We start from the raw sequence: 12,661 nt of genomic DNA, 5'->3' as shown, positions 1-12,661 counted from the left end.
AGGACCCGCCGCTGCTGAGGCACGGAGGAGAATGAGCTCGTGGGGATCTCAGGTGGACCTGGCCGATGAGTTTAATCAGAATCAGAAAGAGGTTTATTGCCAAGTATGTTTGCACATACAAGGAATTTGTTATAGTGTCACAAGCTTCCAGTACACGGAGACAACAACAACATACAGATAATAAAAATGAGATGTGAATAAAATTCACATGCATAAATATAAACCACAAAAAAAAAAGAATAACTTGTATGTACAGGTGTGCTATAGATGGAATAGGAATAGAATAAATAAAATAAGTTGTAGGGATGTACTAGGGTTTAGGGTGATAAATAAGTATAAGGTTATTGCACATACTGTACTTTAATTGCACAATGGGAGAACATTAACTGTTCATGAGGTAGATTGCCTGGGGAAAGAAACTGTTCTTGTGCCTGGCTGTCCTGGTCTTCGGTGCTCTGTAACGCCGAACAGATGGCAAGAGTTCAAAAAGGAGATGGCTTGGATGTGAGGGATCCAAAGTGATTTTCTGAGCCCTTTTTCTCACTCTGGATGTATACAGTTCTTGGAGGGTGGGCAGGGGAGCACCAATAATCCTTTCAGCAGTCTGAACTGTTCTCTGTATTCTTCTGATGTCTGATTTTGTAGCTGAACCAAACCAGATAGTTATTGAAGTGCACAGGACAGACTCAATGACAGCCGAGTAGAACTGTTTCAGCATCTCCTGAGGCAGGTTGAATTTCCTCAGCTGGTGAAGGAAGTACAACCTTTGTTGGGCCTTTTTAACAATGGTCATTAGTCAATGTGAGTGTTCCACTTCAGGTCCTGAGAGATTGTGGTCCCCAGGAACCAGAATGACTCCACTGCAGCCACAGTGCTGTCCATGATGGTGCGTGGGGGGATTGCAGGGGGGTTTCTCCTGAAGTCGATCCTGGACGATCAGCTGAGATGTGACGAGACTCTAGAACGGCAGCCATTTTCCGAAGAGACTCTTGAGTGGTGGCCATCTTGCAACGAAGCTGGCCAATCAGGAGTCATATCGAGGGGTGGCAGATAGATTCAATACATCAAAATCCACACTTTCCAGACATCTCCATGAGTTTTGTTAACTTGTTAATTCACACATGGCCCACAAAATTTCCTGGCCTACAGGCCAAAGGCTGCAGATATCTAGGCTAGAGTTTGCCGCAGCAGGCTTCCCCAACACTGTATGTGCAGTGGATGGGTGTCACATTCCTATAATGAGACCCCATTGTGATAATCCCCTAGCATACTTGAATAGGAAACAGTTCTATTCAGTTATTTTAACTGGGTTTTGTGACAGTCAGCGGCGCTTTTGTCACATCAGTGTGGGTCACCCTGGGAGTTGGCATGATGCTCGAGCATTTCGCCTAACAAAGGTTGGACGTGTTCTTGAAGAAGATCCTCATTCCCTTGTTCCACAGGGAATGCATATTATTGGGGATTCAGCCTACCCTCTGTTGCCTCGACTTATGAGGCCTTATAGAGACAACGGCCATTTAACAGCTAGGCAAAGGCGCTTTAACAGGAAGCTCAATGCTGCTCGTGTTGTCATTGAGCATGCCTTTGGCATTCTAAAATCCAAATTTAGGAGGCTCCAATTCCTGCAAATGAAAAGCATTTCAGATATCAGTTTTAAATAAGCATTTCGGAACTTTTTTATCAGTACTGTATACTCCTGAACAAATTTTTGAATAAAACAAGACAATAGTTTTTGTCTTCAAAAGTTGTGTACCACAGGAATAATTCCAACCAAAAAAGAACCTGTGAAGGAATACATTTGTGATAGACATTTTAGAGAAAGTCAAAATACAAAAGTTTATTTCTTTAAGACATGTTATTGAGGTTGGTTTTGTAGCAAGTGAATAATTTGCTCTTGTTGTTTGCTTATTTTCTTTAGCTCTTCCACGATTGTTCCCATGCTGGTCAACAGCTTCCTTTCAAAAGAGCGCCTACGCCTCTCCTTTAGTCGCCGCCATCTCTCAAAGTCAGGCCTCACCAGGGACTCGAGCACAGCAGTTCTTCTTTCTGCATGCACTTCATACGCCTCCAGAAACTGAGAGATAGAGATTGACCCTCATAATGATTATCATTATTTAGCTCTATCTTCAACTCTTATTCAAACTCTTGTAAAACTCGGACAGGGGAATAAGCTGGTGGCGGCTGTGAAGAGAATCATCGCACTGAAGTTCTATGAGTTCCAGCTGCACATTCTCTTGTACTTCCTTCTACATTAACAGAGAAAGGGGTTGAGAACAGTTTGATGTCGCTATCAATAGCGGAAAAGTCTTGAAAACGCTGATTAAATTCTGTGATTAAGGATGTGAGCACTGTCGAATATTTATCAATTTTTCCAGGGATGTTGGAGTCTGAAAAACGCGAGATGATTTCGGACAAACTAGGAAAGTGCACAGCATTGCGGTCACTGATTTGTCTCTCAAAAAGTCTTAGCTTCACAGCAAAGGATTTCAAGTGCGCATACATTTCCGATATCAGCTGGTCCTTGCCTTGCAGGCTTTTATTCAGTGCGTTCAGGTGACTGGTCAAATCAACTAAAAAAGCAAGGTCTGCCAGCCAGTCAGGGTCATTGAGTTGATCAAGTGTCAGATTTTTTTCTTTCAAAAACTGGTCAATTTCAGACCGCAGCGAATAGAACCACTGTAGAGCAGAGCCACGACTCAGCCATCGCACGTTAGAGTGATATATTACGTCGCCATATTCTGCATCAATATCAGACAGAAATGCCCGGAATTCTCTGTGGTTGAGCGCTCTTGAACGAATCAAGTTTATAGTTTTTACCACAGTGGTCATCACGTCATCCATCTGGATGGCTTTGGCACAGAGCGCTTCCTGGTGTATGATACAGTGCATTTTCACAGCCTCACCTCCACTTTCGCAAACTTTGTTGCATACCATGGAAGCCATTCCATTCTGCTCGCCGATCATGGCTGATGCTCCATCGGTTGTAATGCCACAGAGCTTGGCCCAAGGGAGATTCATGTTTTCAATCGCACATGATACGGCTTCAAAAAGATATTTTCCCGTTGTTGTACTCTTAAGGCTCTTCATTTCAAGTAGCTCTTCTGAAATGCAAAAATCACTGTCCACACCTCGCAAAAAAATTAACAGCTGTGCAGTATCTGTGGAATCAGTGCTGTCATCGCACGCAATTGAGTAAAAATCAAACGTGGGAACTTTGTCTGTCACTTGTTCTTTTAGATTTGCCGACAAGTCTTCAATTCTCCGTCCGACTGTGTTTCTTGAAAGACTGATATTTTTAAAATCTTGCATCTTTTCTGGGCAAATTATTGTGGCAACTTTCATCAGACACTCCTTTATAAGTTCGCCTTCAGTGAAGGGTTTTCCATGCCGCGCTATTAGGTGAGCTACCTCATAACTAGCTAATGTAGAATTTTCCTGTGCTTTATTAGCACGAAAAAATTGTTGTTGAGCTAACAAGGCAGCTGCCAATTGTTTCACCTTTTGATTGCGCTCAGCACCAGTGTAATATTTGAAAGACTGATGTTTTGTTTCGTAATGTCTTTTAACATTATATTCCTTCATCACCCCAACGGACTCCTGGCAAATTAAACAGACACATTTCCCGCTCACCTCCGTGAAAAAATATTCATTTCCCCAACGTGTCTGAAATCTCCTGCATTCACTTTCGATTTTCCTGTTTCTTTGTTGCGCCATGACTTAGCAAAATGTGATAAACAATAATTTGTTGTTTTTTTAGCCCCTTCATAAATGTAGGCCTACGTCTGACTAACTGCATTGGCTGCATGTGATAGCGTCACCTGATGGTTATTTAGTGAATTTGATCTATTTTTCACTATAAAGGGCCAGATTTGTATTATTTTTTAAATCCCTCGCGGGCTGCCACAGGAACGATCGCGGGCCGTAGTTTGGACACCCCTGCTCTAAAGTACTCTGAAGGTGAACAGAAATGAGATCTACAGCTCTCTGCTTGCAGCGCATCATTCACGCTCGTCAGGAATGTGAGTGAAACAAACACACATTTTTATCAAATAATACGTCATTAGTAGCGGTTCACTTCCGTGATTTGGTACGATTGCGTTCACATCAGCAGCGAACCGTACCGGAGTTCACTTGAACCGTACCCCAGACCACCCTTTTTAAGCGGACTCGGGTACGGTTCGCGGGTGCGCACCCGAGTTCGGAAGACAGCGTTCACATCATCCAAACGTACCGAACTCTGACGTCAATCGAACCCGGGTGCGCACCAAAAGTGCTAGTGTGAAAGCACCCTTAGTGTTAGGTGAGGGGCCATGCTCAGTGGCTCCAGTGCGTCATCGAGACATTATTTCAGGCCCACCCAAAAAATCCTGAACACAAAAAACAGTGATAAACGGTTTGTCTAACATCACAATTCTGCAGTACATAGTTCACAGTCTTTGTAACGTGTTTTCAACAATACATTTCTAACATTTATAATGCGTTTAGAAACAATTCTCTGAATTGCCTTTACACAGACTTAAAAAAAGAAAAGAAAAGAAAAACGAAACTGACATTCTGATTCGACTTGCTGTCAGCTAGAAAAAGAAAAAGAAAAAAAAATCTCTAGAAGAGATTATAACCTTAACCAAGTACCGCATTGACCCGAATATAAGAATGTTTTTTTCTTGGAAATACATCTGAAAAAACGCGGTCGTCTTATTTTCAGGGTCTAGACTTTGACATGTCAATAATACACCCACAACTAGGGATGCACCGATACCACTTTTTCCAGTACTCGCCCGATACCGATACTTTTATTTTTGGTACTTGCCGATACCGAGTACCGATACCGATATTTTTATTGCATTTGTAAATTTTTTAAATATTGGGTACAGAAACCAAAAGGGTATGTATAATGTTAGTTGGTTAACTTCATTTATCAAATAGATACAGTCAAACCAAAATGTATTCAGACACCTTCAACATTTCTCCCATTATCACAGTTCATTCGCTATAGTTTAGAAAATGGTAATAAAATATGACAAGAACTCAGAGTTAAACTGTGTCAGAACAAATTAATCTTGATAATGCTAGATAATTTTGATAGAAAGGTATGTAATAGATTACAATCAACCAAAATAATTCAGACAGCTGTTAGTATGACAGTATTTACACAACTATCAATACTTAGTCGGGCAACCCTTAGCCTTAATGACAGCCTGTAGTCTACAGTCTAAAGACTACAGGCTGACCTAGTCTAAAATAATTTTTGGTTTCACTGTATATCCTTCGGTTATTTTCACACTTAATTATGCCCATTAAAATGTATTTTTACAAGTTTTTGTTACTTTCACTGTTCATTTTTTTGCTCTATGGTACATCATCTTTAATTTAATCGCATTAGAGCTGCTCTAATGCAGCGGCTTAGTACTGTAATAATGCGCTTTGCTGTAATAATGCAGGGAACCACTCGCTATAAATCTCCTAACTGTGATATTTTCAGAAATAAAATGTGATTGTTGGTACATTTTACCAGTTTTTACCATACTTTCAAAACAAAAATTAAAATAGGAAAAATATGCTATATGAAAATAATTTAAGACAAAATGTGTTTTACTGAGAAAAAACAAGATTTGGTTTTTAAAAAGGTACATCTGGAAAAAGGGGGGTTGTCTTATAATCAGGGTCGTCTTATATTCGGGCCAATACGGTAATAATTAGTATAGTATAAAAGTATATTTGAATATGTCATTAAGACAAGTAGAGGAAAAGCTTTGAGAATGAAAACCAACCTGTTTGTTCCTCAGTATCTTCATGTTTGATGATGAGAATAAATTCATGATGAGATGAAGAAAACAATTATAAATAGAAAGGTTAAGGATGAATTGAAGGGATGAATTGCAGAGCTATCAAAAGCCTAAAGCTATAATACTGTTGAGCTTTATATCTAGTTTTAAGTCTAAATGAAAGCAACTAAACTGCTTTCAATTCATGATAAACTACAGAGCATTTGTGATCTTCAAATTACAGAATTGGAAATAACTAATGAATATTTCAAACTCAAAAGAATTTGTAAATCAAAATTAAATTTGTGGTTGCTGATTTTATTTTATTAACTGAAACTGAATCATTATGTCAAAGTATTCATCTTATTCCATCTCAGTTTGTCCCCAGAACGTAAAGCCAGTAAATCAAATTTCAGCTTTATTTGGTTAAAGTGGATTTCATTAACGGTCCACGACTGTAAAGGATTACATTGAACGTGGGTTTAAAACCCACGAATTTGACAGGCTGAATGAAAATCTTTAATTAAAATGGTTAAAATAGTTCTTATAAACGTTAATGAACCATATATACACTATAAAAGACAGCTGTTTGTCATCAGCTCCAGTGGTGTAGATGGTAAAGCGCGTACTGAAGTTTTTTTGACGCGATCGACCCGGGTTCGAATCCGCCTTTTGCCGAACTTTTTTTTTCTCCCTTTTCAAATCTCATATCACATCGGAAAGGCATTTATTTTCAATAAAAATTAAGGAAATAATCAAAAAGTTGAAAATAAGTATTTGGGAAGGGTTAGGGTAGGTGTAGGGAGGGCTTTATTGTCCCATCAAGGTGGCATCCGTTTAATAATTTGAATTAAAATTATAATTTACACTCAATATGTTAAGTAGTATAAATAGCAGAAAATCCTGCTATTTTACCATAGTGTAAATAGAATCCATCACTATTTGCACTTAGTGCAAATAGCCGCTGCCTATAATGAATTTACAAGGCAGGAATAAACACTGCTGCTGCAGCAAAAGTTTGAGGAGGCAGTAGAATGAAAATATATGACTACGCACATAAATCAACTAAATGTAATAATTTAAATACTTTCACAAAGTGTTCAAAAGAAAACACATAAGTTTAGTCATTTTAAAAGCTGTATATACTAAAACTTATTTATATGTATATATTTAAATTAATTTAAATGCAAAGTTTCATATTAATTGACAGTTCATCAAATTATTATTTGAATATATTATGATTTAGAAATCATTATCATTCATGTAATATGAATGTAATTAGTAATTAGCAGCGAAAGACTGCTAATTAAAATTCTTTGACTGTAAACTACTTTAATTTGAAGAGAGAGATGGAGGAGTGGCTTAATTGCATCATATATACTTCACTTTGCTCACAGCTGATTGGTCCAGTTCGGGGTTTGTGGTCTCTAACCAAGAATAAAACCTGCTCAGGAGCAGGGTAGCCGTGTAGCGCAGGTTACCATGGCGACAAAACTCGCTCAAAACCAACCCACCTTCTTAAGCCTGAAAACTCAGAGTTTGTTCAAACTAAACGTGAACTTACCTGGGTAAAAACAAAAACCGGCTTCATGCAACAAGCAAGGTTCATACAACTCTAAATACCCTTTCATGATACAAAATTGAACATTGATCCTTTTGGGCATGTTGTTAAAACAAACAAGTCTTTACTTTTTCCCCTCCATAAATTTCTTAATAAAACTGTAGTAATGTAAATTGGCTTCTTGTTTATTTATTTTTTGTCTTGCCATATCGTTTATTGTTCGCTACTGTGTTGCTATTCTAGTCTGGCCGTTTCCTGAAGAAACCAAATCTGATCTATATGATGTAATGAATAAAACTATTTTTTGATTACCCAAAGTTTAATGGTGTTGTTCTCTTATTCAAATTATAAATGATATAACTAAACAAATTAATAAATATTTAGGTGAAGCTGTGCGTTTGAATTTGTCATCGCATCATCCTATGCAGTGTGGTGAATCATTATTGCTCATTATTGTCTATATATGTTATTTTAGTAATTTAAATAGCATGGGTTATCTTAATATATTGATTAATGACATTGTATTATAATATTACACCACCCTAATATTTAGGCTATTACCTTCTAATTTGCGTTGTCAGTGCAGGCTTTTTATATTTTTAGCTTAGGCTACTGACCGTTATGGATTAGTGTAGCCTGCATTAAAAAGTCTTGAACATAAAACAACAGGATAAAAATATAGTTGATGACTAGACATAATAATTTCATGACTCTAGACACTTCTTTGTGAAGACAGTAGCATAATACAGTGAAATAATATGCTCTTTAGCCATATAAATACAGTTGTCATGTGCGTGGGTAAAATTTACCCGCTGGTGCTTTTAGGTATACAGCGACCTCTGGTGGTTCTTGTGTTAAAGGGGTCATATGGCGTTGCTAAAAAGAGCATTATTTTGTGTATTTGGTGTAGTGCAATGTGTTTACGTGGTTTAAGGTTCAAAAAACATTATTTTCCACATAATTCCTTGTGTGTGTAAACATACTTGGTATTAAAGCTCTTTCTGACTTCTGACATTGATGCTATATGACTTCTTATTAACAGAGTCTCCTTCATTGACTGAAGGAGCTTCAATAGGAATGTGGGTTCCAATCACATTTGGGAACCGTGAAATTGAAAGTTATATCATTGTTAAAATTATCGTGGCTGTGTACATATATACAGTATGAGTATGTTTGGGCGGCTGAAATAGCTGAATTTGCTATGCAACTAAAATATCTCTCATAGAATATCACACAATGGACAAACCTGCCTCTCTGTGGAGTTCCTCTTTAATAACTAGGGCCTTTCGCACCGCTTTAGTTCCAGTACTAAATGTACAGTACTAAAGTACTGGGACGATTTTGCGCGAACTATTTCCCAGTACCATTTAAAGGGTTGCATTCGTAGTACCAGTTGTGCTGGTTAGACCCTGCTCCGGAGTAGGAGCTAATTTGGTTCTCGAAAAAGGCAGTCCGGTACTAAAATCGCACCCAGTTCCGGCGGTGCGAAAACGCCAAAAAGTGCGTAGTTCCACAATTAGTTCTGGTACTATGAAAAGGTTCCCACGGTGCGAAAGGCCCTACTGTTAAAAGTTTGAGGCCGGGAAACTACCCTACACGCAGTAGCCCTTCCCACATGTTCTGCATTATTTTAAATTGCAGTATATGTATATATTGTAATGTTTAATAATGAAACCATGGCCGCAACTAGGGTTTGAAAATTAGTGAGGTCTGGGGTGGGGACAGTTTTTGATGACAAATCAAAATGAAAAAATAAATAAACTTAAATTACTTAAAATGTTTTGATATGTTTAACCCTAAACTGCAACTTCCCACTTTACTAACTTCCTAAAGTGTCAAAATAGGTGGAAAAGGCAAGTCGAAAGATGCATATAATAGCTGAATGTGGCAACGCCCTCTTTCACAACACTCTCACTCCGCCAGCATCTCGCAGCGACATGAATCTTTCTCCATTTTCACACAACGGACACTAAAGATTCTAGCAAACTGTCTAGAATCACACATGCATAGACACTCTTTTTTTCACTCAAAAACTGAGGTGCATAGGCTCTGATTAGTAAGGCCTACAATCAATCAGTTCCAAAAACAAATACAAAACCTGTGCTTCTTGAAAGAAAACAAGCTGGCAACCTTTGGTGATAATATAGCATAACGAGATTTACCAGCATTTTTTAAAAGGCTGGTCATTTTTGACCAAGGAACACCAAAGGTGCTATATATGGGTTTCCAACACAGCACAAGGCTTAATAAACAGTTTCCTGGTTCTGTGTTTGAGTGGTGTGGGGAAAACAGGCTCGTCTAGTAGATTTCTCATTCCTGGAGAGCAACATTCCTGCTGAGTTTATTTTTGTGCTCCGAATACCAGAAATGAAATTTCTTTATTAATAAAAGAAACATCTAATATCAGATCTAATGCCTTTTCTGTGCTTTAAGAAACATGCCGCTGAAACATGCCTCTGGAACAAAGAAAACAAATATTCGTGTTTTATCAGTGATGTTTATTAGTAACTTTATACATTTTATGTGCTATGTGCATTTTTAATGTAGACTTTTAATCATTATGACAAATGGCACTTTGATGTACAGCAAAACATGGTTAGCCAAAAGTCATGTGCGTAATTATATGCACATGCAAACAAAGAATGCTGTTTGGCCAGTCAAATTTTCTCCCCTATTTAAACTCACACACCGCCTCATACTTGTGTAGACGGTAACGTGACAATAAAGTGAGTTGAGCTGGACACACATACTTGGACCAGGATGAAGGTTTTAGTTGTCCACATCTGGCTTCTCCTACTGCTCCTGAACCAAAGAAACAGTAACCTGGCTTCAGGTAAGACAGACAAAACTCCCCATATTCTGTGACAAGCTTGCACAAAAAAAGAAAAACAGAACATAAAAACAAGTGATGCATTGTTTTCTGTCTACAACCACAGTAAAACCTGTGTCTGTGAAGAAGCAACTGTGATTATTTACTTATCTTTTATTTATTTATTGTCATTGACACATAAATGCATTGTTACAGTGTTGCAGTGAATTCGATACTTGAGTAAGGCTTTACCTAACTACATGAAACATAGTAAGATGTGACATCAAATCTGGCTGAAGTTAAACTTAGTACGTCCTTTTCCATTTTGTGTCTTTATAAAAATAGTTTGAGAATTACTAAACATATGAGATAACATATTCTAGCTAAGGAAAACCCTAAAACTGAGTCATTGTTTTGCTCTGAAAACCACCGGATTTCGCAATTATTCCATGTCACAGAAGCTGATCTGCCCAACAACAGTAATGCTATTTAACCACTAGAGGGCAGGACATGATATGGGATGACAAAGTGTACAAAAGCACTGCCCTGCGCCCCAGTGTTCATACTATCCATCCTAAACAGAGATTAGAATAAGTGTGTCCCAAAGCATAGTATGTTGAAAAGAGTATGCCAAAAGTCCCCAGAGGGTCTACAATTTCAGGTAGATTTTCGAAGTGTGGATCTATCCATTGCACTTTGGAGAAGGATTCAATTCAGAACTACAAACATGAATAAAAGTGTTTAAAAAACTACAAACATGGCATCTGTGCGCAACCTACAATACTGACAGAAGTTTTATCCACGTACACAGAGAAATACTGAAGGCCAACACCTGTTCAAATAGAACATATGGAAAATTTACAACATGGAAAATAGAAAAAAAATGTAACTGTGACAAGATGATTGACAGGCCAGTTTACAGTGGCAGGGTGCATGCGTTAAATGCGACAGCGGTGTGATTAACGGTGCGTACCAAACGGGACATATCGCCCTCCGATGGGCACTTCGGAGTAAAAACAATCATGGCCGCCATATTGAAGGGCCGTTCCAAACCGAGGTGCTCAAAACTGGCCACTTCAAAGGGCCCTTCAGAATGAAGGATTTCGAAGGGTACAACTGATGGACACTTCGGGCCCCCATGATCCTTTGCACAGGTAGTTGTTTGACTTGTTCAGAAGGGATAATGGTAACACCACTAATGAACACACAGTAAGGTTAAAATGTGGTGGACTCTTGGCAAACGAAATTAATACATTACGCTAATAAAACGAACAAATAATTTTATTAAATATGCATGACAAAATGTGCATGAGAACAAAGAAATAATTTATTTATTCATTGAGCTACATGACATGAATTATGCATAGGCAAAATGTATCCATTTAAACCCAATTGCTTATGAAGTAATATCCATTGGTCTTGGTCCAATAAACCAAGAATAAATACATAAATAAAAAATAAACAACGTTAAACAAAAGGCGCAGCTTGTACAATCTACTCTTTTGTACAATCTACTCATCGTTCCGAGCGTGTTTTTTGGGGGTCAACCAGCGTACAAAATGTGCGACAAAGGTGCCTCCTTGATCGTCTCGTTAAGATGACGCAGAAGTGCGTTCTAAAAAAAATAGTTTTTTTGACCCCTACACCCTTCATCCATTCGAAGCTCTCACTCCGGAGGGTAAACCTTTTGAAGGGATTAGGGTGTAGGGATGAGCCCCTCAGAATGGAACACAGGGAGTATGTCCCAAAGCTTGCCTACTCTTCTACTACACACTCAAAAGTGTGTACTTTTTCTTCACCAAAAAAGTACATACTTTAAGGGCATAGTATAAGTATGCAATTTGGGTAGCAGCATTGGTGTTTAGATTTTGTAGCTAAAATAAGATGCATTGACAAGTGTTTTATACAGTGGCACATGCAAAAAACGCACCAACAAATTAAGAAAACATCTTAATCAGTTTGACAACACGTGCTGCAAATACTCAAAATACAGAAACGTGCTGCAAATGTTCGTAACAACCAAATACAGAAACGCGCTGCAAATGTTCGTAACAACCAAATACAGAAACGCGCTGCAAATACTCACAACACATTGAAATAGAGGAATGTGCAACAAATACTCACAACACAACCAAATACAGAAACACGTTGCAAATACTCACAACACAACCAAATACAGAAACACGTTGCAAATATTCGTTCATTTCGTTCATTTTAGCAAAATATAATTAAAATGTTACGTGTTACTTCCCTAACACGTCTACTACTTACGCAAACGTTGATCACACTACAAACAATACAAAACTGCTATAAGAAACAGAAAAGATGAATTCATTGTTTACCTGGGTCTTCAGTCTATGATTAGCTCACCTCAGCTCTTATCTGACAAGTCTTCAGGTTTGAGTCGTTCGTTCATCACATGAAGTTTAACCAATGCAGTGTGAGCCGGAAAGAGAATTGATTCGTTCATCTCTCGAGTCTTTCCAATCATTCGTTCTTTTGTCACGTGACGTGACAGCATTGGAT

At 38.2% G+C, this 12,661-nt stretch overlaps 2 protein-coding genes across 2 annotated transcripts in view; one reads left to right on the top strand and one right to left on the bottom strand.

The window, feature by feature from the left end:
* Positions 1 to 2,126: 2,126 nt before the first annotated feature.
* On the bottom strand, positions 2,127 to 3,714 carry LOC107739851 (general transcription factor II-I repeat domain-containing protein 2-like). The gene is made up of 2 exons (XM_016552067.1): positions 2,350 to 3,714; positions 2,127 to 2,246 (listed from the first exon to the last, which is right to left on the bottom strand). The coding sequence occupies exons 1-2, from the start codon at positions 3,712 to 3,714 to the stop codon at positions 2,127 to 2,129; spliced, it is 1,485 nt and encodes a 494-aa protein (XP_016407553.1).
* A 6,333-nt stretch (positions 3,715 to 10,047) lies between these two features.
* LOC107739807 (alpha-tectorin-like) overlaps positions 10,048 to 12,661 on the top strand; it is a 12,291-nt gene continuing 9,677 nt past the window's right edge. The window contains exon 1 of the mRNA XM_016552014.1: positions 10,048 to 10,159. Coding sequence (XP_016407500.1) covers positions 10,087 to 10,159 — 73 coding nt within the window. The 5' untranslated portion in view covers positions 10,048 to 10,086. The remainder of the gene's footprint in view (positions 10,160 to 12,661) is intronic.

This window comes from Sinocyclocheilus rhinocerous, unplaced genomic scaffold (assembly GCF_001515625.1).
Source record: "Sinocyclocheilus rhinocerous isolate Xijiao unplaced genomic scaffold, SAMN03320098_v1.1 scaffold2899, whole genome shotgun sequence".
NCBI lineage: Eukaryota > Metazoa > Chordata > Actinopteri > Cypriniformes > Cyprinidae > Sinocyclocheilus > Sinocyclocheilus rhinocerous.
This window is presented reverse-complemented; position numbering and strand designations above follow the sequence as displayed.